At 46.8% G+C, this 25,000-nt stretch overlaps 2 protein-coding genes across 3 annotated transcripts in view; one reads left to right on the top strand and one right to left on the bottom strand.

Annotated features, from left to right (window-relative positions):
- The window catches only part of LOC126578769 (oxidative stress-induced growth inhibitor 2-like), a 32,114-nt gene extending 7,516 nt beyond the window's left edge, over positions 1-24,598 (bottom strand). The window contains exons 1-2 of the mRNA XM_050241666.1: positions 24,376-24,598; positions 1,467-3,396 (exon numbers count right to left, since the gene is read on the bottom strand). Coding sequence (XP_050097623.1) covers positions 1,467-1,545 — 79 coding nt within the window. The 5' untranslated portion in view covers positions 1,546-3,396; positions 24,376-24,598. The remainder of the gene's footprint in view (positions 1-1,466; positions 3,397-24,375) is intronic.
- Positions 24,599-24,911: 313 nt separating this feature from the next.
- Positions 24,912-25,000, top strand: part of LOC126578768 (integrator complex subunit 7) — a 3,294-nt gene continuing 3,205 nt past the window's right edge. For both annotated transcript variants that reach the window (XM_050241665.1, XM_050241664.1), the window contains exon 1: positions 24,912-25,000. This exon is cut by the window's right edge and continues 93 nt beyond it. The gene's annotated coding sequence lies outside the window, so the exon portion shown is untranslated.

The raw sequence follows: 25,000 nt of genomic DNA, 5'->3' as shown, positions 1-25,000 counted from the left end.
AATTATGATAACCGTCCAATGGTTGGCCGGTAGCACGAGTTTTAAACGTGGCCAATTTCGAAAACTATGGAATAGAACCGAAAGTCTCCAAATGCTGGCGCAGAGAACATGTCACAGCAGCTGTCCACAGATTATCATCCGATGGCTGGCATTGAGGCAAACGTTGAACCTCGCTAAGCCCGAGAGAGAGAGAGAGCATTAGAACAAGCGTCACGTGTATGTGTTACTAAAATACTCTGCAAACAGAATGAAACTGAGGATCAGCAGGACAGCGCGAACGTCAACGCGCCCACCACAACCAGCAGCACCCTTTTCACAATTATCTTTGTGATGAAAGGTTTGTGATTTGATTTACAAAATATCACATGTTAACCAGCAGCTCGCAGCTAGCGCGCCCGAGGACGAGATAAGCATCGTGGTGAACTCGACAAAAAGGGACCAAAAAATCTTCTACCACAACCAGTAACGGTGGTTTTGGGTTTTTATTTTCGGATCGAGTGTTTCTGTTCTGTTGAATAAAACACTCCAAACCCCATTTTAACAACAAAAAAAAACATGTTACGAAACATTTTGAGGAAATATAAGGGTCGAAAGATAAGAGAGGCAACGGTCGACTCCTGGGGATCAAGGCTGGCTGAACTTGGAACCCGGAGGTTTTGAATCCAATCGTGCTCCTCCTACTCCTCCCACCCCCATTCAGGACATTTCTGGTGAATGAAAACAAAAAACATCCCCGTGCCACATCGTGAAGCGGATTCCCGGATTCACAATGTCATCGCCAGCAGATCTGGCTGTGATCGCATTAGGCGGCCCAACCGATCAAACTACTGCCGCAGCACTGCTGCCGTGGGCGACCCAGATGGCAATCATCGATAGCGCCCGATTTCACCGATTGAAACCGACCACCAACTCGCGCAATGGTGGACCGATGATTAATTACTGCAGAATTGCTTATCGGTAGGAAATCAGGGCTACGTACTGTGGCAAACCTGTAATTAGTACACACCTAGGCGCTAGAGCTTTCGTTAGATCAAACACCACCAGACGATGATGCGATGATGCTTTGCGCCCCTGAAGTGCGATGGCCTCAAAACCAAAACCCACCAATCAAACAAACGGCCATAGCAGAAGCACAATACCACTTGACATGAAACCGTTACTCAATGCCCCTTCCACTGTTGCGGTATTGCTTTGAGTTTGAATTCGAACGCAAGTAACCGGAAGATCCAGAGGGAAGTGTGACAATAATGTATCGAAAGAAAGATGAACAGATGTCTCTTATGTTTTAACCATATTCAGTGTCGCGACCACGCTCAACCGGCGTGATCATGCACGTGCTGTTTTATCACTGAACTTGAGCAGAGCGCCAGAGAGAGAGCAAAAGATACTGAGAGGGAAACAGCTTTCAATTTCACTATCATCCCGGCAACACTCGCTACACTCGCTTCCGCGGCACCACCACTTACCAATGATGACCACATCCTTGTAGATGGTGTCCTTGTGAAGATTTCCCTTGCCGTTATTGCTGCTGTTGATGTCCTTCATGATGTCTGCTTAGCACTCCAGTGCCGCCGGTTGCCGTCGTTCCGCTCCGTTTAACCCCACAATCCACCGAGCTATACACTAACGCACAAATCGGCTCTACACTCTTGGTTTGTGCGATTTCTTCTCGAGGATTCGATGAAATGACAGAGCAGTAAACCCACCGGGCGCCAGACACGCTTTCTGATATGGAATCGATGCTTCGCCCTCCCCCAACACATACACTAGCTAGCCTACTAGCGCGGAAACACCTGACTATTAAAACGTCAGCACGGGGAGTTCCGTCGTCGTCACGACTGCACTAATTGCACACTAATTTCCCTAATTCCGCCGCGGAGTGTGGCGAACGATCAGAGCCGGTTTATTGCGGACCGATTTACCGATGAATCGTTCCTTCTCCTTGGACCTCACGATCTTTCGCACGGCTCCTCGCTGTAGCTCTAAAGACGGTTCGCGCCACTAAGCACCGCAAAGTGATAAAACGTTATGTGCCTGGTGCTGGTCCGCACGCGTGCTCGTTCGCTGACTCACTGACAACCCTGGCGTGGCGCGTTGGAGAAGCTCGATACCGACGAGTATACACGATGCTGACGATGATGATGATGGTGATGGTGACGGTGGTGTCACTTGAACGCACTGCAAGTCTCTCGATGAGATGAGAGTTATTTAAACGAACTTCGCCGCGCGTCGGCGAGAGCGAGAGCGCTTGGATTCAAAAAAAGGCGGATCGGCGGATCGGTGGTTGCTTGGATTCGCGTCCGTGGATAGCTAGAGCACCGTGGTGGATGGTTTTCTTCTCGACTCGCGCGCTACCAGATGCAAACTGACCGAGCGTCACGCCGCGTTCGGTAGTTTTATTCGCGTTCGCGCTTGTTTCGCCGCCGTTGCCGCTTCGTCCTCACCACGTCGTCTCGTCTGGCACCGCGTCGTGCGGTGGGTTTCGCGCATTGCTATCAACCTAGCACCACCACCCTGCCAGAGAGCGGGGTTGCTCCCCAATGTTGCTCCCCGGGCTGTATTATGTTCTCTCTCTCTCTCTCTCGGTGTGCGTTGGGTTGGTTTTTGTAAAACTAACCCTGAGATCGCACGCTCCCCCGCGGCGCGGCTGGTAAACCCTTTCTCAGCATAGGGACACCGACGACGACGACGACGATGATGATGATGACAGGGCCCGGGCTGAGACAAACTCTCCGACCAAGTTGCTGGTTCGTGCTGGGTTCGTACTTTCTCGACTTTCAAACTCTCACTCTCTGGGGCTTGCTCGTTCCGTGTTCCGTTCTCTCTCTCTGCTCGGTGCCAATCCGATATCGCGCCAAGACTGCTCCTTTGCCGGCCCGTTTAGCATGTGCACGTTGCTGCGCTGCTACCGTCGGAGTACGCAAAACGAGCGCACCACTGCACTAGGCGTTAGCCGTAGCCTGCTACTGATCGCGGGCGTTAATCGATGATGCTGTTACCCCCGGGAGGGGCGCACACATTAAGGATCTAGCATGCCATGGTCGAGGTAGAGATGGAGACGCCCATTGGTTGCCGCGTGCGGTTTCGGTGTTTTAATTAAGATCATTAGGATCCGGCGGTACCCTCGCGTGGTACGTTCAACACCACCAGTAACAACTCATTTGCAGCTCAGTGAGGGACGCCTGCAGCTCGATGATGACGTACACGGTGCGTTGTCCTAATTTTCGCCGGTGCACTCTCGCAACCTTCGCCCTCCCCCTTGTGGTGTGAAGAGGTGTTGCCGAGAGTGAGTTGCACCCGGCAATGACGTCACACAAGGATTCAAGCGGTCCTCACGATGGTACAAGCAATTTCTGCACCCGATTGCCGGTTGTTCGTTTCGATTTCTAGTTGGAGCTAAAAGAAGAAGAGAAGAACGGAAAGAGTTTGTAATTAGTTGAGGTGTAAACGTAACGGTGCTCCAAAGGATGATAACAAATGGGATTTTCCCTTTGGTCTTGGACCATTAGTCTTACAATTAGGTTGCGATATGTGGCCATTCGGATTTGACCGAGTTGAAGGTGGCAATTAGAGAATGAGTTATGGGATCTGATATGGAGTCTAAAGGATTAAAGAAATTTAGTGAGGTTTGTTGGCCTCATTTTCTGACCGAAGGCTTGTCGATTCTGATTACCTGCTTACTTTAAACATTTTACCAGCTTGTTACACATGGTACAAATAAATGACTTCAAAAACACAGCACACAGGAGCGCTTTGTTTGTATGGATTGGCACGTTCCACCGCTGGGCCCCTTTTGAGGCAACACATTTGAGTGTTCGACTAATCAATTGCCTGCCACAGGTTTGTGTTGGAGCGATACAATCGAAGATGAGTATCGGGGGCACCCTTCCCTCGCTTCTCATGAAACCGGTTCATTGGCTTCACCAACCGTCGTGTTTCTGTGCAGTCTAAACGCTCTATTTATGGCCACAGTGACACCCTCAACCCAGATGCCAATGCCCTTTTGCCTAGAGAGAGAGCGATGCGCTTACCATAGTTGTGGCGCGAGACAAATGCGATACACGGACGGTAAGGACATTACAGTAGCCCAATAATCGAAAGTAACGCCGTGTATCGGAACATTAGACATTGGCCGTTTACATGTCGGATATTTAGATAAACAATACATGATGAATAACCATCGCATCGTATACAGCCCAGCCTGGCTGGCTCATACACAATTCATGTCGCGCCCCCAACATCATCATCATCATCATCATCATTAGGTTTCCCATTTTTGACACCTCTGGTCTGGGGATCTGGTGTCTAAGCAACCCACTCAGACATGCGGTGCTTTTTCAAGGGCAATTGGTAGCCCAAATTGAATTTCCAAAAGGTTAACCTATTCCATCTATTCCATGTTTTAACATGCAACAGCTCCTGGTGCTCGTTCGTGTGGGTCTATACATCCGCCACATCCGTACTTAAAATTCCTCCTGATAGCGGGGAGGTTCTGCTCGACTGCAAAAGAAATTGATAGCGCGAAAGAATAATAACAATTTGCAGCAAAAACAAACGGAAATTTCGATTCGTTATTGCGAAAAGCCCCCTGCGATAGAACGACCGATGCCGCTGCCGCCGTCGCCGCCACCAACCACCATCTAAAGGTCGAGGTCGAGATGACCCACGGTCATCACGGACAGCCCAATCACGGAGTGCGCTGTAAAACTGACCACGAGCGTACACAATGTCTGGACACACAAAACTCACAGGCAGAGGATTTTTTTTTATGACCAAAAAGTTGTTGCCAATAGCAGATTGTACTCTATCAATCCGCGTAGGCCACCAGGAGGATCCCCCCCATGGATTTGTCGTCTAAGCGTGGCCTACTGTCCCGTGCGCGGAGTTTGCTGTCTTTATTATCAAATGTGGAAACCGGGAATGGCTTAAGGCAAAAGCATAGGGGGGCATTTGTGATTTTAAGGTCAAAGCGGTGATTGCTTATGTCATAGAATTTCGCTTGGTAACGAGAAAGAAGGAATTCCTCGGCATAGATCTGTCTAGTCATTGCTAGACAAACGCCACGGGACTGTCACTGGAGCTGCAACCAGATAAGAGTTTCAACGTTCATTGGTATATCTGGTGGATTACTAAGTATTTGTTTTTAATCCGTTGCTGGTTATCGGAAGCATCGTGCAAATTAATTTAACAGTAATTCGTGTTTTTGGAATCCACCTATCGATGCTGACAACTATAAACGATATGATCCGATTAATCTGATTCCCACGCGGCTACACGTACGCGTACTACAAAACCGCGAGCCATTACGACACGATTCCGGTATAGAGTTGCGTGTGACATAAACTCATTACAACACCAGCAACTTCTCCTGCTCCTGATCGTCCTGCTCTGCGTACACCTCCCCGGCCACTATTATCAGCAACAACCATTCGGAATCGCGGCCACACCCAATAGCCGGTTGTATGGGAATTCCGGGAATCACAATAATGCGCCATTCCACTCGCCGTTGATCGATGGCTCGTGACGGGATGATGAAAATTGTAACAAACATTACCTCACCACCCTGGGGGTGGGGAAGTCTCGAGCGCGATGATGGCACTCTTATTTGTGTCCAGGAACTGTAATATGTTATCAAAAAAAAAAGAAGTGAGAGTAAAAAGTGTAGACGATCGAGGCATCATCAGCATTCTGCCGTAATCTGAAGCGAGCATAATCTGCAACACATAAAAATGTTTAAAGCCGGCGCTCTCGGACCTCGGCCGAGTACCTCGGATCGGATCGGTGCGAATAGGCCGACCGGCCACTAAAGTTGGCGACCTACAATACACATGCACCGGCGCTCTCGGACGTGCATGCATGCATTCGTGGCACCGCACCGACATCGTTTTGATTCTTGGCAACCGCACACCATATCGTGTCCTTGAAATCCTTGTTCGAAAAACGCAACCCACTCCCTGTGTGCTATCATCCAATTTTCGACCAACCAAGCGAGCGAACCGAGTAGGTTCTCGGCGAAAAGTGGTCATTCATCAAATTGCGCTCGCCTCGACGTAGCCCGACAGACATTAGCACAACAATCGAATACCGCACGATAGAGCATCGTTCACCAGCAGCAGTTTGCTGCCGCTGCCGTTAGGAACGACAATCAAATGGATATTATCGGACCGCCGAACGCTTCGGTTCGCTTGACGACCAACAACAACGGATAACAATTGATCGTAAAACCGCAGGCAAACAGACCGCGCGACAGACACCAACACCGGGCGTCCCTCTCTCCCTCTGGTGTATCGAAAATGGGGGAGCTGCATCCGATACAACGTGACCTAGGTCTGGCCTGGGGCTGGACGTGACTAATGTGCGGTGACCGCAGAGGGGGGAGGGCGGGCTGATGGTGATAAACGAGCTAGGGCAGCAATTTGAATGAATTGCAACGACGACGACGACGACGTCAACGACGTCGAAGATGCTGGGGAAAACCACCGGTCCCCGCCACCGGGATGAGTTTCCACTTTCCAATGAGCCAATGAGCAATGCGAGCGCGGTGCTGCTGCTGGTCATTTCCTGTTCGTTGGAAGAGTAGACAAGCAAGCCTGTCAAGGGTTGGCCTTGATTGGCGGTCGGACACGCAAAACAAACTTATTTCGGGAAATAACGCGAAACAAACGCTCCCCAAACGGGCACTTGAGAGATAGTGTAGGCTTGTCTCCGTAGAACGCACTGGCCAGTTTCTAGTTCGCTAGTTCGCGGCACTGCTGACGGCACCCTGCAATGTTGTTACTACTAGGAAGGCGCTACGAAGCAGACTAAACATAGCTGCACCAGGCGGCACCGCGGCGAATGCACTCAAACTCGAGAGAGTAGCAGCATGTTCTCCTTAGTTGTAAATAATTCAGAATAAGTACTTAAAGATTATCTTAAACCTACCCCCGCGAGAGCAGGAATTAATAAAATCCTACCGCACATCAACAAGATCAACAACAAATACAAGAACAGTTGTGCAACAAGCAATTATTCAATTCTGCGACAGTTAAATAGCTGATTAGTTCAATGAATTTACCGTAGGATTAGGTTTGGGATGGAAGGTGGTTGTACATATGTAAATAATAGCATTAGAGTAGACTAAGCATAGGTTAGCACATACAAAACATAGATTTTACAATTGTTTTCCCTAATACAAACTTCAAAACGGTAGATAAAAACAACGAATAGAAAAAACTAAACGTAAAAGATTAATAATCAAAACAGAGCTGAAAGGGGACAAACCCGGCCTTATTAATAATATCACGTCGTTGTATCCATTTATAATATCCAGACAATAAATACAAATACTACTACTACTACTACTACTCTCCTTAGTTGTAAGATTATGGTTATTTGTGTTAAATTCATTTTTCCTTTTTTTCTTTTCAACAATAGAGATGTTCTAGATGTCTTTAGTACTGTCTTTCGTTAGCTACTGACTTCTTCCATCTTTCAATTAGTTCTCCGATTCCGTAACGATAGAACCTCATCTTTGGATGAGATTCTATGAATGTTCCATGTAGTTCGTGGTCTTGCAATGTCCACCAGTTAAACGAACATGATTTTTTGTAACATCTTTTAACATTTTTTTTTGTGGATAAAATTTTATATTTTCTAATAAATAAAAAAAGCCTGTACTACAGTAGATGTGTAATAACTGTAACTGTAGCATGCAAATCCGCGAGAATTAATACGAACTCTAAATATTAAATGCTACTTTACAGGAAAAGTCCGGAAAGAAAACATTTCATATTAAAAATAGCACGCAAATTCTCGAAAGGTGTACAAATCTTTCAAAACAGCAGCAAAAAAAAGCTTCATAAAACACATTACCCCCCTGGGCGGAGTGACACATATAATCTCGAACGAGGAAATGGAATGCCCTAGACAGGCAGACTGACAACTAGCCAGTGCAATCGCAGCCAGCAACGAATGGTGGCAGATCAAGGACACGGGTGAACGGAACGCGCTATCACGAGCACGATAATCTCTCCTCCATTGTTCTTCACTCTTCTCTGCCTAGTGTCGCGCGCCCGTTGATGCCGGGGAATGTTAATTAGTTTCCACGTTCCATGTTGTGTTCGGTTGTGCACCGTTGGCACATTATGCTAAGAACACTCGCCTCCTCTAGGGGATTAGAGATAGTGCGCAAGTGCATGCGACCCTGAGCTGAGCATCGGATCGTGTGCTTTCAATCATCATCGCTGCTCTATCGCTTATGTGAGAGATCGATGGTGGTTCCAACCCCGCTCGTACCACAGGGTATCGCCAATCTCTTCTGTGCGCTGCAATGATACTAACAAATGAGCTAGCAGGAGGATTGCAGGACGTTGTTTCGAACCGTTGTTGTATCCAGTTTAGGCACGGCCGTACTTGAGAGTGTGGGGCAATTAAAAGTATGGGGAGAAAATCGAGATAGAGACAAGAGGTGCTTCAGTATGCCAACAAATGATCGCTATTTACGATGGAATCAGTTTGCGAATTATTGATTGATATGTTGCTCTCTTTTCAACTCGGCTGATTGTCAGAATGTTTGCAGCAAAACAATGCCAACAGAATGATTTAGTTTTCTCTTATGATACTATGATAATTATTGTTCGCTGGCAGGTATTGGAATATGGACAGAACTGGCACTAATTCTTTGGTTCCAGGACATGATTTTTAGGATTTAAAAAAAAAATATAATTCGATGCATAAAGTTTCATAAATACAAGGAGAATTCTAGACTCTCGCACCTGAAACCTTAGCAAACAGCTAGCCTGTCTGTATGGAACGTTTACCATTCCCCATCCTCAAAACGAGTTTGCTTGTCCGTATGCAAAACCAACATCGAGCTTAATCCATCATCGCCAACAACAGCGACCAACGGTCCTCTAAAAAACCACAAAGCACGTGGTCGCTAAATCACGTTTTTATTTCCGCTGGACTGGAGGTTCCGTCATGGCGATAAAAAGATTCCCGTTCCTTCCACGGAACCGGTTACATCGACATCTCTAAATCAATCTCTGACGACTGAAGGACGGACTATTGGCTTGGCCTCCACCTGGAAGCTAAGATCATCTACCGTTCCTCTTGCAAATCGGCGGAAGTACAACCGAGTTATCTACTTTGGAGAAGGAATGCTAGGGCGGACTGAACTAACCAACTTTCGCCACTAAAATTATTCCACCCCAGGACGCCCGGGGGGGCGGCAGGATAATGGAATATGGAGATTGAAAGCGGGATCCACCGGGTTTTTGGCCACGGAAAAAACGGGTTTCAGGCTCCAGCGACACTCTGGCCTGGCGGGGAGAGGTGGGGGATCCCAATCTGCAAACTCATCATCAAGCTGCCGGCCGGCGACTCGAGCACGAATGACGTGAGTAGTTTGCAAGAAACAGACCTTGGCGTGGCGGGCATATTGGCCGCTCGAGGGGCGGGCACACGCACCCCAATGCCAGCAGCGTGGAGAGCTCTCGAAAAAAATATGCAACTCATTGCCGGCCACCGTCAGACGGCGGGGTGAAGGTGAACCGGTTGATTCCTGGAGCACCCACCGATCGACGGTGGATGCTGGTGGCTGTGGGTTTTTTTTGCTTTTTGCCGGCAGCAACCAAACCAAAAAGAAAAAAAAAAACAGAACCAGATGCCGGGACCGGTTTTGCTTGCATGCTTGGTGATCTCGCCTCTAGTGGTGGGTATGGGGCATTGGTACGAAGACGACTCGCCATACCGTCATGACCGATTTGTTACACCCGCGGAACGTGGAACTCGAGCTGCGTTCCGCGCTGCGATTGAAAGGCTTTCAAAGGAAGGAAGTTACAGCATTCTACTAAGGAAGGAAGCGGAATCGTAAGATAATCTTCACTGGTGGGTGGGATTGAGGAGGACATTGAGAAATAGATAACGATTTAGCTAAAGAGATTCCAATGCAAATTCATCGTATGCAATGCTAACGAATAATTTTCTTGTATCACATTTGGCTCGAGAATAAAGATGCTTTCAATTAGAATCTTTAAGTAAGATTGCTGTAGCATTCCTTTTAGGTGGATGTTTCACGCCATTAAAGTGTTTTTTTTCTTATGGATTTCATCTGTTTTAGTATAAATTTTGTAAAGTGCTGACTTTGCAAACAATTATTTTTAGAATAAATATTTATTTGTTAATTTAGTAGGATAAACAATCATTTACACAGTGGTTCGGGAACACTTGTGGTGGAAAAAACTACCATATTGGGGGGCTAATTAACATTCTATCATATTAGGAGCAGCGATGGTGGAATTCATCAGAAAACATTGGAAAAAATGTTTCCCAATCTAGCATATTCAACCAATAGCGATAATGATATTAAGGAGGACAAGAAATTCTATGTTCCGTCCAGATATTTCCTTTTTCTGATAAGTAGCACTAATCGACGAATTGACATTAACGAAATGAATCATTATTTGTATAGGAACAGAGAAAGAAATCATTATTAAGAAATGTTCAATTAATCAATAATGTTTAGAACTCCAAATCGCCTGTCAGTATAGAGAAGAGATTCTCAGTGTCAGCGCAACAATGAAATCCAACCCGATGAAACAAATAAAAAAGAATAATCGAATACCACCAACTCATTAAACAGAAACGCCATTAAATTCCTCTTAAGAAATCCTGTCACGCATCCAGATTATAAATGAATCGTTATCACCATTCTCGACACAATAAAACCATCTCGATCGGAGAATAGAATGGACTCGAAGGACACGCTCCGGCTCCAAATCGGCTGCTGACCCCCTACCGATTGCGCACCTCCTCTAAATGCCGTTAAACAGAGCAATGCTAAAATGGAAACAAACCAAGTAGCACGTCCCCAATCAACCCCAGGTGCGGCATAAATCTCAAACCGCTCAGCGGCGCCGCCGCTTCAAGGAAACAATCACAATCCGAAACGAAACCGCACCCCCAAAACCTGCCTGTCCCCGCCCCCCCTCCCCCATCCCCTGTGCTGCTATATGCTGCCCGCTAGTTTATGCGCTGACGACAGTTCGGGGCGCCCCGCCTAGGCGTCAATCGAGTGGACGCGCGCAGACCGAAAAGTGGTCGCGTGTGAAGCAATAAAACCATGTCACCGAGCGGCAGACCCCATCTCGTCCGGCGTCGTGACTCACTCAGCGGCCGGACAAACATTCGGAGGTTCAAAAATAACCCAAAAACCTCGATCACCAAACTGCTCCCTCTCGTCTTCCTTGCTAATGGTCAAAGCTGGTGCGACGAGTGAGTCCCGTCCCGTGTCCACTTGTTGAATTTCCAGAAATACTTTACGTCCCACGGCGCCACTGCTGGGATCGAGTCCTTACGCCTGCCGTCCACCGAAACGGTGAACCGAGAGGATGCTGCTGCGACCAGACAACGTCGAGAGCCACTCTGCTGTGTCCACTCACTGTTGCTACTGTTGCTGCTGCTGCTACTGTTGCTGCTGCTGCTGATAAAACCATAGGGACCTGTGTGTCCGGTTGTCTTCACGAGCGCGCTGAACGATGGACTTCGGGGAGGCGCATTCTCGCTTTAGCAAAACATTGTCCCATCCCATGTTGTCCGAGGTGCCCGGAAAGTGACCTTGCATGTCTCTCGCCTTGCCTTGCCGTGCCACTCCACCACGAGAGGGATGTTTAAAAATATTATGAAACTCTTGTGGCCAAGTCAGCGAAAACAACGCGCCGCTGAGGTTGATACCGGTGATTTTACCTTACCGTTGCCACAACAGGTTGTTGGCTCCAACTTCTGGGGCTCTCTTCAGATAAAGACCTCGCCCAGAGTCTGTCACTATCTCAATGTGTATCTCACTAGCGCTGATCCAGCTTCGTTTAGCTCTGCGTCACAGCTGACAGTCCGTCAGTGGAGTATTTGCGGAACACAAATCGATATTCCCACATCAAACACACAATCACCGACATCTGCAAACGGCCACCCACCAACCACTTCTCGCGTACTATTTGCTTCTCGGTTTTCCGTTTTACAACTCTTTATGTGGCAAGCTGTAAGACGACTACGACCACGACGACGACCACCACAGTGTCTACGGTAACGTTCTGAGCGTACGACTGGTTCTGCCTGAACCGGTTCAAACCTGTTGGGTGCGTTTTCCACGTAGGACCGATTTCCTCGTTGAAGGGCAGAGTGAAAAGGCAAGCCAGAGAGATAGATAGAGAGAGAGAGATAGAGAGAGTGCGAGAGGCAACCAGCGTGAAGGGACAACATTGACGGGAAAGATAAATACATCGCAGGAAAGCCCCCGTACCATCATGGACGCGCTTCAGCGCAGATTGTGTTTTGTTAACATTAATATTCGCAACAAAAAACATTGTGTGGTGGAAAGCGCACCAAGTGCTTGTTCCGATGTTAAAAACGTTGGTAAAAGCATGTGTGTTATAAAAATGGATGGATGGATGGAACATACATCATAAGCAGGGCAGACAACAGCAGAGCTACTTTAAAGGGGAACAGAAACTGTAGTGCTATAAGAGCATGGGCGCCATCAATCAGTAAGGATTTTAGGATCCCGGAACCAAGGACCGGTGCATCGAGGGTCCAACATTGTAGAGGATGATCCCCAATGCATTACAGTAAAGCTTGGAACACCTTAAATTTGGCGGCACTAGTCTACTCACTGCTGTGCCCCTAGTGATCGCTTTGCTACTTTGTTGGTGTCTTTTTAAAGGTTATAGTCTTCTCTTTTAGTGATAAAAAAATTGCCAAAATCGAACCATACCTTCAAAAGTTATCGCCGATGGAACACGAAGGGTGAAAAAAAAATCTGCACACTTCTCTAATCAATCTCAATTCATCAGAAATCTAAATTTGACGGGAGTAAAAACCCACGTAAAACTTCATTTTGGCAAAAACCAATAAACAAATTTGACTTCAGCATTCGTAGAGAGAATACGAAAGTAACGTTTTAGCTCATTTACGCAGATAAAAGAACCCGTAAACTGTTCATTTGGCAAGCGAACTGCAGTTGTGGTTTGAAAACTACGGGTCGTTTCATGACGGGAGGGCCCATGAACGGCCGTTTGTACAAAGAAGAATGCCTGGAAAAGATCATTCTACCTTTTATTAAGTCTCATAAAGGTCCCGTTAAGTTCTGGCCCGACTTGGCAAGCTGCCATTACAGCACAGAGATCATGAATTGGTATCGAAACAACAGCGTTGATTTCATACCAAAATTTTTCAATCCATCAAATTTCCCACAGCATTGTCCAATACCTTTATATTGACCTATTACGGAATAAAAACTTAAGGAACGATATAAAATGATAAAAAAAAAACATGCTGTAATGTACAAATGGTGGGAAAAATGGCCAATGAGACTTCTTCCACTAGTGCGCAGAAAATGATGTGTCGCATAAAACCAAAAGTACGTAAATTAATACGCAACGTGACCCAATAATTTATTCGCCATTTTTTTATGGATAGCTAGATAAAATACGTACAATATGGCACCTTTACCATGTGTTTAGCTTATTTCTAGCCTGAGCTGTGTCCTGTTTTATGTGGCCAAATTTAAGGTGTTCCAAGCTTTAGTACTTCTGGTGCACAGCATACAATGTTAGTCCAACGCTAACCTAGTGGTAGTACAGGGACACGTTCTCCTCGATTCGATACATTAGCAGCAATTTATTGGATCAACACAGAAAACGTGTGGGAATCCCCTGGGAGCACCGTCCGAGAACCAATCGAAACCATCAGCCCCATAGAAAGGGGATGATTGAGATTTGTGGAATCGCGCCCTACGTCCGATAGATATCCGCTTCTGGTCCCTCCCAAAACTGGGTCAACTCGAAATTTCGTAACCCTTCCTGAACGGTACACTATTGGAGATTATGGCGTTCTGCTGAGCCAGCGGTGCGATGCCCGGATCGGTCCGATCTGGAACCTTTATCAATGGGCAAAAGGTCAGCATCAAGGCACGGACGGTCGGTCCGTCTACTGGTCGCTGGATACACGGAAGCTAATGGACGGTGCGCTCCTCGTAAAAAGGTCAGCAATGTTTATCCCCCCTTCCTCTCTATGCTTGGAGGTGAGTGCGGGATCGTCGTTGTCGTGGTCATCGTCGTCGTCACTGCGTTGTCGAGGAGAAAAACAAACAACGCGGTGAAGTCGGACCGGGGAAAGTGAGACAACCGTGTGGCCGCGTGCTGAAAGATCTTTCCGTTGTATAATTTTCAAACATTTCCATCCTGGACTGGAACTCTCGGCCACCACCAGCTGGATGGCATCAACTCAAGGTGGGGGACTCTGCCCGGTAAGCACAATAAAGCGTTCCAGTGATTCAGATTCGAAGGTCACACCGTATTCCATGGTATTGTTCACTTCGCTTCCTCCCTGGGCAAGGGTTTTGAGAGGAAGAGGGAAACCATGTGCACCGTCTTGTCCACTGGTCGGTCGGTCAACAGCGTGCGCGCGCGAGCGCTTCCGTCAAGAACACATTCTGACCGGTCATTACCGGTTCTTCACTCCCGCTGGGGCGCCCCCGAAAACGGAAGAGAAGCGTCAGGTTACGACGGTGGCGGTGGCGGCGACGACGCTTAATGTTTACGTTCTCGTTATCGACCTTCAATGATTTGCGCCCGGCCGCAGACAACGGCGTGACACATCAGCATCACGCACACAGTCAGTGGCAAACAGAAGCGCCATGTATTGTGTTATCGCTCAGCCCCCACCCGCCCAAAAGAAGGGCACCGTTCATCATGCTGGTTGTTGGTGTACTTTGGTCCCTTCGAGAGGCAGCAGCACCTCGTAACCCCGGAAGACATAATCCGTTACGCGCGCTGTTCCGTTCCGGTAAGGGGGAGGTAAACATTGTTACAACGAAAATATGTACCGGGGATCGCGAGACGACCTTCGCGGCATTATGAAGAACCTCCCGCCCCAGAGCCAACGCATGAGTCCACGCACTCGCTTATGCTGTCAACAGTCGTCGGTGGCGGCGGCGTGCCTGCATTGGGCTCGGGGTGGAAAATTCCAACAATCTTCTAGCGTGAGGGGGTGAGGGAGGGTTCTAGTGAGGGAGGGAGGTGATGCTGATTGTTGGGGATGTGACTCTGTGATCTGAGGGCGAGATTGTTTGGTATTTGGTTTTGAAGTATTTGCTCTTAGGGTTGTTGGCACAATATCGTTAGATGTAGCGAAGGTAATAACATTGACGGTTCCTCGCATGAAAGGATCCTTGTCCTGTTGTATGTTTCTAGTAGATTAATTAGTGCTTCGCGAAAGACAGAGTGATAGTGTAAACATATGATGGCCTGCACAAGAATATGGCCATTGGCCAGAAGAAGTTTGCATTATGCTTTTAAACATTTAGAGAACTTCATGTTCGATAAGTGGTGTTACGAAGCAATTATTTTTTTTTATTTTAACAGACCAGGTGTATGCATATGAAACCGTTGTTTTTATTAAAAAAAACGTTTATTGTGGGAAAACGGATAATCATTTATTCTCCAAACTAATGGCAAACGTTTGCTACACATTTCAACTATATCTTAGGCAATTTTTGGATGCCTAACCAAAAAAACCGCCAATCTGTACCATTTTTTTCAAATTTTCGTAAAAAAGGAGGCGCTTTTCGACCATTACCTGTCGCAGCGATGCAAATGAATATTCATTTGATAGAGTCAAGTATGGTGAGTTAGTCGCAAGTGGTAATTGTTACCAATTGCGGCTTATACCGTGTACTTGGCCGATATTCCGAGCGGTGGCGGTGCGTTTTCATCGAGAAAAATAGGTCAATTTTGTCGTTTTTGATATTTTGGTAGATTTTTTTCACAAGTCTCGGTCGAAATTGATTAATTGTTGTTTTTAATGATCATTAATAACCGTTTTGGCCAATAAGGTATGCAATTTGATGACTTGTAACATTTTCGATGGTTGGTGGTTCTCTCATTTACATCACTGCTTTAAACAATTATAAACCGCACTTTGCACTGTGTTTCAGAAAAAGCATACCCACCGTAACTTTCAATAAAAATTTGATGCGATTCGGCCGCCGATTTTTTGAGATGGAGACAAAAAACGAACGATGTCGGCGAATAGCAGTTTTTAGGAACGGAACTTGCCATTTCAATCGTTATGAAAATATTTGTTATAGTGTCAAATTAGAAAAAATGCATACCGATTATGTTTCACGGATGGCTAATGAACATAATAAAACACTTTACAGCTCCATTTGGCGTAGATATAGTTTTAGAATGAAGGGGACCGTTTCATATGCACACACCTGGTATATAATGACGGACGAGCCGTATGTTTGATACGAAGCAATAGTAATAAAATTTTTCAAATAAAACTTTTTAGGAATAAGAATTAGACGTAATTGGAAACTATATTATATGAGTGTAAACAAATAGTCATAATATTAACATAAATGACAAATTGAATTATCAAACTGTGTTAAAATGAAAATACATAAACGAACATGAAAGAAAATAAAGAACATGGTACAATAGACGTAATGAAATGGAAATAAACAGTAAAAAACAACTGACGGAATGATGTTGGAAAACCCCCCCGAATCCTGTCACCAACCTGATGACAGGGTATTGCTTAATTTGGTTCCTAATATTTGTTTCCCCAACTCAATGCAAATAAACAATTTTGAACCACAACCACGACACTTCATTCACAAACCTCACCACCGGCTGCTCACTCTCAGCGCAGCTGGACTAGCGGCGGCATAATTGACTCGATTGACATCAAAAGGTCCCAAAGCAGCAGTGACGCGCGCGAACATCGTTTGCAGTCATCATCAGCGGCAGCTAGCAGACGTGGGGGCGGCCCCTGCTTTCGGCATTAATCTCCTCGCGGTCGGCCGACGCATTGGCCGGGGGTTTCCTTTAGGGCAAACCTCTCTCTGGCCGAAGGCCAACCACCGCGAAACGCTACGAAGCGTGCGCCATTGATGGAACGTCTAACGGCCCCGGGGGTATGGATTTTGTTGCCATACGTCTAGCGTGGTCCTTTAGGTCACTTCCGGCGGCCGACCACGCATACGTAAACATCAATCGAATCGGTAACCGCACCGGTGCTGTGGTCGGTGATGTCAACCGCGCGATCGTTTTGATTTACAACCACCAGCAATTGAAAGAGAATCCTTTTGCAATGATCAGGAGCCTGTGATCGCAACTGAAACACATGCTGTGCTATGCAAAAAAATTTATCAAACATCAAAAAGGATCGATGAATTGTAGAAAAACAAATGTGTAAAGAATATGTTCCTCCAAAGGATCATCTTTCTGTCGTCCAAATGACCGCGATCAGGACAGATTCTTTCCCCGCTACCAAACGAAAGTGAGTGGAAGTGGTGCTATTAAAAAACAACCGGCCTCAGAGAGGTCTCTGATCGTTTATGGTCCGGGGGTTCGTTTATTTTTGGGACGCTCAAAGTGTCGCCTTCAATATTTCAAGATAAAAGAGATTGGACCTGCTGGCCAGGCCTGGTCGGCCTCCATGACGCCGTTCGCCGTTAATAGATCCGTGCGTCTGGGAATGTTTCTCCAAACGTTTTGATTAATGTTCTGGCGGTAGACGAATTGCTTTGCCCCCCGGGAGGCGATCCGAAAGCACCGAAAAAGAGGCTATTAAAATGCGGTCATCATCAGTGCTGACTTCCCCGCTACCTTAGCCCAGAGTACTGTTCAAAAATGAGTTATGCGCGGCATGTGAACAGATTTTCATAAATACTAGAAAATGCGTAGAGGAAAAGTGTGGTTCGATAAGATCGATTGAAGGTTGTTTATCTTGTTTTCAGGAAAAAAAAGGAAACGGAATAGAAATTTGTAGCATTCTGCAACGAAAATTAAATCGCCAAAACAGCAACTAAAGCGAAGAGAGAACACGATTTAGATGCTTCCTTACTTAGTTGTCTCTATTTTCGTTTTTAATTCCCACGATTGCCTCACTACCTGCGTACGCAAATGAAGCCATCAGGCTACGATGCATTCGCCCTTTAGATTCGTCCAAACAAAAGCCAAGAACCAATCTCTAGTGGTTAGCGGCCAAACACGAAACTGTGCATCAGCCACAACGTTCATCAACGTCGCGGCCTAGCGGGAAAGGCGGGCCTACCGAAAAGGCCACGCGAACGAATTTGCTGCGTCAAATGCAGTCCCCCGGCGTGGCCGGCCACCGGTTGTCCCTGAAAATGTTTCGCCTGACATCCATCCTGAACCATTTCCCAACCACAGACAATGGCACAGCAGCAGCATCATCGCGCCAGGCGATTGTGCAAACAGTTTTTAGTGCACTTTTCCCCTGATTGTCAGTCGTTGTCGTCAGGCTGCCGTTGGTTTGTTTTTTTTTATTAGTCGGTAAAACTGTGCCAAGGTACGCGGAGGACTAGTTTCGCTAGTTTAGGGTCTAGGTCCCGTCCACCTCCTCCACCGATCCCAAGCCAAAACAGATGGTACTGTTGTTGATTTATGCAGATCTTTCGCTGCAGCAGCAGCAGCAGCTGACCAGTTGAATAAACAATGCACTTTTCACTGCCATATATTGTCGGATCCAAGAGACGAAAGAATAGGCGCAAGGCCCAAAGTATCTATAATAAAACTAAAAAAATATATTAATATATATTGTCGGATAAGGTCGCCAATCCGACGAATTTCGACATTTTACCAACCAATACTTTTCGAGCGATGGCATGGCATGGCATGCTGTGGAAAAATCGAGCATCGACAAATTTATGCGTTAGAAAATACCTCCGGTTCGGGGAGCAGCATGATACCGAGTCGCAAGCGGACGTGGTAGAAGAAAAGCATGGGAGTTTCTTGGGATCTTGGAACAGCACGTTCTGCGGATGGGGATGCGGAGATGCGAATTGCGGCATAGTTGAGACATGAGTGCAACTGCTAATGTTTGCTGTTTTTGGCAACGGTTCAAATGGCACGGTGGTGATGACGTGCAATAAGCCATCTACTTTGGGCCGCACAGCGAGTGCAACTCACTCCGCATCACGGACAGAACGATGCTCTTTGATGGCGTCGAGGAACATGGAAAAAGTATTATAAAAAAAGGCAAAATAATTTGATGCTCCTCATCTACCATTACTTATTTGATGAAGATGATGGAAAGGCATTATTTTAACAATGAATGTTGGAACACTATCCACAGTGCAATAAACCAGGGGGGCTGGCTTGTGCCTCGAACGTGACGCACAACTAGTTCTGTCAACGTGCGGGATCTTTGAGTGAAAAATTGATGTACGCGACGTGTCGCAGCAAGAACAATCATTCGCCTGCTCTATTATTGAGCGAAATACGGGATCGCCAGCCGCACGAGGGGCCTGATGAAATATAAACAGGTGCATCAAAACACTGACCTTCGCCGAATCCATTATTAGAGCTGCCCCACGCCACGCCATCATAAAGCAACGGCGAGTGTGGCTTGGTTTGTCGTTTATTAAGACAAGAAATGCCAATTTAATGCAAAGTGCCATAGTTTTTTGAGGTAGATTGGTTGGTTGGTTTGAATGTGCAACACAGAAATCCTTTCAAGTATTAAGCCCTCGACGCCACATGCATCACAGAGCGCATTATGCGTTGCCAGTGGGGCCAATAAAAATGCTCCGTAGTCCGCCTTTTTGGCATCCGGTTTGGAAGTGGCGATGGAAATAAAAGTTGAAAGCCACTGGTCGGCATCGATCAAACGCAGCTTCCAAACGGTGAAGTACCAGGCACCTCCATTGGGTCCGCGAGCACGCGGCCCAGTGTCCCGGAGCACCAGTGTTGCGCGCACCAACGGTGACTGGCGACAGAACCAGAGAGCAAAGCTTCCGTCACTCGGTTGCGGTTGCGGTCGCGTTCTATAAATCAAATCATTTTACGACACCCAAAAACCATTCACAACATCATCGACGATGGTGGCGACCGGAGTGCTTGACCGGAGGGAGACGATCCTGCGACATGCAGCATTTCCTCCCCCCGGGGGGTGGGCATTTTGAAGCGCACTGCAGTGGACACGGCTACACGCTTTACGATCCACTCGCTCCGTGATCGACGGTTTACAAATTAATCATCGAGCGAACGAAAGAGTTGGAATGCTATGTGCGCCTGCATGAAAAATACTGTGCGGAACAGTGAACATATCTGCGCCACACCCTCCCGGGCCCTAGCTAGGAATGAAGCGGCTGCAGTATGTCATATCATCGGTTCACAGCACGTGCCGCAAATTTCCACAACGCTTCGTGCGCAGCTGTCGAGGCGGCTTTGGGCTGTGGATTACATTTGCAGCAAGCGAAGCGAAATGAACTGTTGGCTGGCTGGCTGGCTGGATTTATTGGCGTGGCGGAGTTTTTAATTAAAAGAAAAAAAAGAAGATGTTTTTTTCTTTTCTTTCCTATTGCTACCAGACGAGAACAAAGCGACGAATGGTGACGAAAGGTCGCTGTCAGGACAGGAGCACCTAAGCACATATTCCTGTAGCAGTTCGACTGTTTTTTTCATCGTCGGAATTAATTTTAGCTTCGATTCTACTCCCAACCGAGGCTCGGGCGCGCGTGGGTTAATCTAGAACACTTCATCTGTCACAAGGGATGGAAAGGTAAATTTTTAAACATATATATTAACATCCAAAATCGGGCCCACCCAACGATGATTTCGCGAGAAAACCGCGAAGATAAAAGTAGCTTCCTTCTGCCCATTTGCCCCCCTCGAGGGGTTTGATTTATGTTTATTATGTAAGCTTCCTCGCGAGATCAACCCAATGGCGAACCATCTTCCAGGAGGAGCGACGGAGTGTGTTGCGCTGCGTGACATTTTGTTCAATTCAGTTTTCCTCCACACGCCGCGGGGGCTACCACAACAAATTACGAACCGAAATATACGTGTATGTGGCCAATGGAACGGAACGGCTGATGCCACGGTAACGCCACCTCCATGGTGGCGGCGATGATGATGATGATGATGGTACGCGCATGATGAATGGGCGAGAAAATAGAAAGAATGCTATGCTCTTGGGTCGCCCAAAATGATCGTACATCTGTTGAGCTGCCAGTGGTGTGAAGATGTTACATATTTTGGAGCTGAGACGCAACCATGGTGGAGATTTATGGCAATCAGTATCAGCCTGCAAATGATTAGCTGCTTCATCGCCTTGGTTTTTTAGATTTAATTGCTTCTCTGAAAAATGGTTTCATCTGGTACAATTGAAAGCCGCAATCAGTAAATTAAAAACTGAAAAAAACTTTAACAATATTTCTCTTATCTTTCTTCAAAAATCTAAGCTTCCATTCTGATGTGGCGCAACGAAAACCCCACCCGCAGAGCTAGAGCAATCTCTTATTAATCCAAACATTTTTCGGCATCAAAAGCCTTTTGCGCGAATTATCACATGTTTATCCAACACCAACGAGAACAAAATACAAACAACCTGGTGAAGGTGTAAGGGGCCCGCTTGTCGATCATGCATACACCCCGTCGGTTAAAACGCGCGCAAACATTGTTTAGAAGACCGAGGAATGGGATGGGATAGGCTGGGATAGGAAACTGCAAAACGCGTGTGGCGCACACTTGGCGCACGAGGTGAGAATAGCACGACGAGTGAAATATGGTGCCCGGCGTCTATGAACTTGCGATTCGGTGGCCTCGAAGTGCGACTTCTGGTCGTCCGGACCGGCAACAAAATGGAAACAACAATAAACCCCCGGCGCCTCCATCACCGGACGTAAAAGTGGAGAAAATGGAGAAAAAGTTAATGAGTTGCACCAGTGAGTGAGTGAACGGATGTGTAACCTTGTAGCTTTTTGTGGCACGATCTTCATCATTAATATATGATGCTCACTTAACAATAATAATAATTGTTGCACAATATGATTTGTTAAAATTGCGACCAACTCAACCACCGATTTCGTCATTCATTGCGGAAGAAGAGGAAAGCGGAACTTCTCCTCTCTGCCATAACGATCGCGCGCCCAGCTTGCTGTGTCATTGTACAGCGCGTCGCTGGTGCGATCACGGAAAGATCTCGAGACAGATGTTTCTTACGCACACCGTTACAGCGGAGATAAGGCCACGAGAAGCTGCCACCGAAGGTAAGCTGTCCACTCCGCCGTGGATCGGTGTACGGTCGCAAGAGATCGCACGGGCGGTCGGATATATTTAGCCGAGGGAAAATAAACGAAAACCTCTAAATTACCAACCAACCGCTGCTGCTGCTGCTGCGGTTTCTTGCAGGTTGCGTGTTCCGCTATTGCTCCACCGACAAAGTTTATCCCGTGCATCCGAATTGCATTGAGTCATCTTTGATTAAACACCGTGTTTATCGGCTACATTTTATCGATAAAGATGTGCTGCTGCACTTGTTTGTGGGGAATTCCTGTTTATTACGCAGCATGGCGAAAAGGGAATAGAGTAAATAGGGGGAAAGATAGTAACATCACTTATGTGTTATCACAAGACAAGAGAGTAATGATAAGGTCAAGAGCATGGTCTTGAGATCGGTCACATGATGGACAACGCCATTGCTACAGGCAAACAGCCGCTTATCGTAATGTAAACGGAGAAAACTTTCCGATTCACCCACATCTACAGCAGCAGGCTCTGACCAACGGCCCGGCGTGTCGTGTCGCGTGCTAGCGCGGTTGGCGCGGATTTTCGCGCGCTCGAGCACAACGAGGGGGATTAAAATCATGACACCGTTGTCGGGGTCGGTGAAAGGATGCAGCACACCGCCTTACAACCTCATCTACTCGGGCCATCGGAATCGTCTGGCTTTATTTCTGGGCCACTTTCTTGATGCCCCCTCTCTGCTCCTCCTCTTTTGGTCGCGTTGGTCTCGATCTTAATCAATGAAAATGAGTACGGTGTGGTGGTGTTTTGAGATTGTGTAATACTTTGTTTATTGCTAAAGCCACGTGTTTCATTATGAACGCCGTGATTTCTGAGCAATTTCCGGAACCACAATGTGACGAAGAATATTTATTATAACATCGGACATTACAAATGATCATTAATCTGATCAAAAGAGTAGAAACGAAAGTTTGTTCTAAATTTTCACTAAAATATTATTCAAAGAATAATCCCATTACGTTCCAGTAAATCCTTCAATCAAATCCATGCCTCAAACCCACAAGCTCAAACACATCTTTGTATAGAAAATGTGTTTTATTGATTTTTTTTCTCTACTGCTGCATTTCACCCCCCCCCCCCGGGGCTACCATCGATTGGTCACACTTCAAAGCACCTGAAGCGAAGTATAATCCATTCTATCGGTAGCTGTAGCGAACGAGAAACGAGGACAGCGCCGAACTCCTCTTCCCGTGCACCGGCTCTCGCCAACCTCTTTTGCTGTCACTTAAATAATCGATGAAATTACTTGGCTCCCATAACGTTTATTAAAACGTCCCACGTGAAGGATAAATATCCTCCCTTCGACCCACCTCGGTTATGGCGATACGACGTGACATTTACCTTTGGTGCATAGTAAGCGATGCTCGATATCATGTTCAATCATCCTACAAGCCATTTTCAACAAAAACAAAGTAACCCCATCAAGTATTCCAAAGTGCGTACCACTCCCGATCACTCTCGGCAACTGCAAATCAAACAGTATCGCGCGAGGGATAAATATTTTTGAATGGAAAATTAGAATACGCCAACGCCACACGCGTCTCTACTCTACGAATGATATGCAGACCTTCCGCCCGGTTAAAGTAAACAACAAACCGGTACAGCAAAACCGCAACATAACGTGGGAGAATGGGTTCTCGGGTCAGAGGTTGAAGGATGAGGCGTTGACAAATACTCTCGAAGTACACCAAGTCGCCCGTGGAAAGCACCTTTTGTGCACGGCAAACACAAGATTTCACCATTTGCATAACGGCTTACCAACGCGCACGTGTATCCCGGTGTGACGAGCCAGCCGGAGGGCTGGAGCGGGCTAGAAATGGACGCAGAAAGGAACGTAGATATCACAAAACCACGAGACCACAGTGGGTTGGTTCCTTCACGAGAAGGTTACCGGTGTACTGAGGTACCGCATGTGGTTATCTGGATCGGAGCATGCAGCCCCCGAGGAAGGAGTCCGCCGCCCACCGTGAATAGCAGCATATCCTGTCGATGGCTCAACTGCGCATGTACGCCGGTAACCTGGAACCTTTCCTCGTCATTTTAGGGATTTCGCAGAAACATTTGGAATGACCGGTCTAGCTTAATGATTGTGTAATGTGGAACCGAACCAGTATCAGTTATGTAGTGCGAATGGTATGAGGGTATAATCCGTTAAGACCATACGGAATTCATCATTGGGATCGGATGGTGGAGTATATTTAAAAGGGATTCCTTTTGGCCGAGGAACGCCTTGGCCTTGAAAATATAATGCAGTAGAATATCCTTTCCACCTTACCTTCCTGTGAAGTTAAACGCCAAAGGATACTCCATGGCTCGTGCCATTGGAATGATCTCGAACAAAAAAGCAGGCGTCGTTTCGTCGTTTTTACGATTCACAGCAGACCGGCACCATCCGATTACGGGTTTTTCCGGAATCACTCACGGGGGTGGGATGATGTAAACAGCAAATTCTGCAGCACCCCGATTCGGATAAGCGGCGGTAAGGCGTTGCACTGAACACTGCACATAATTCACACTTTACGGTCGCGATGCTTGCTCACTAATTTCACCAAATCGATTCATATCCTTTTTTATTAACACGAATCGCGATGCAGAAAGGACGAGAACGCGAGAACGCGGCGCGGAAAACCAAAACACGGCGAGCGCGTCATTTTGATCTAGAGCAGTTTCCTTCACCCTCCCAATTTTTGCCTCCTGCTGCTCACCGAAGCACACCGTGCCATACATTTTCGGGCCGTCCATTTCATCACAAGCCCACTGTGCGGCATTTTTCCCGATTTGTTTACATTTTTTTTTGGTCTCCGGTTTTTGTTAAAAACGTGTTCCAAAATCGCTTTAAAAAGGGAAACACACATCTATTCTTCTCATTTCCTCCTGTTCTGTGCACTAGAAGAACAAAA

This window comes from Anopheles aquasalis, chromosome 3 (genome assembly GCF_943734665.1).
Source record: "Anopheles aquasalis chromosome 3, idAnoAquaMG_Q_19, whole genome shotgun sequence".
Taxonomy (NCBI): domain Eukaryota; kingdom Metazoa; phylum Arthropoda; class Insecta; order Diptera; family Culicidae; genus Anopheles; species Anopheles aquasalis.
Note: the sequence above shows the minus strand (reverse complement) of the source record. Positions and strands in the feature narration are given on the sequence as shown.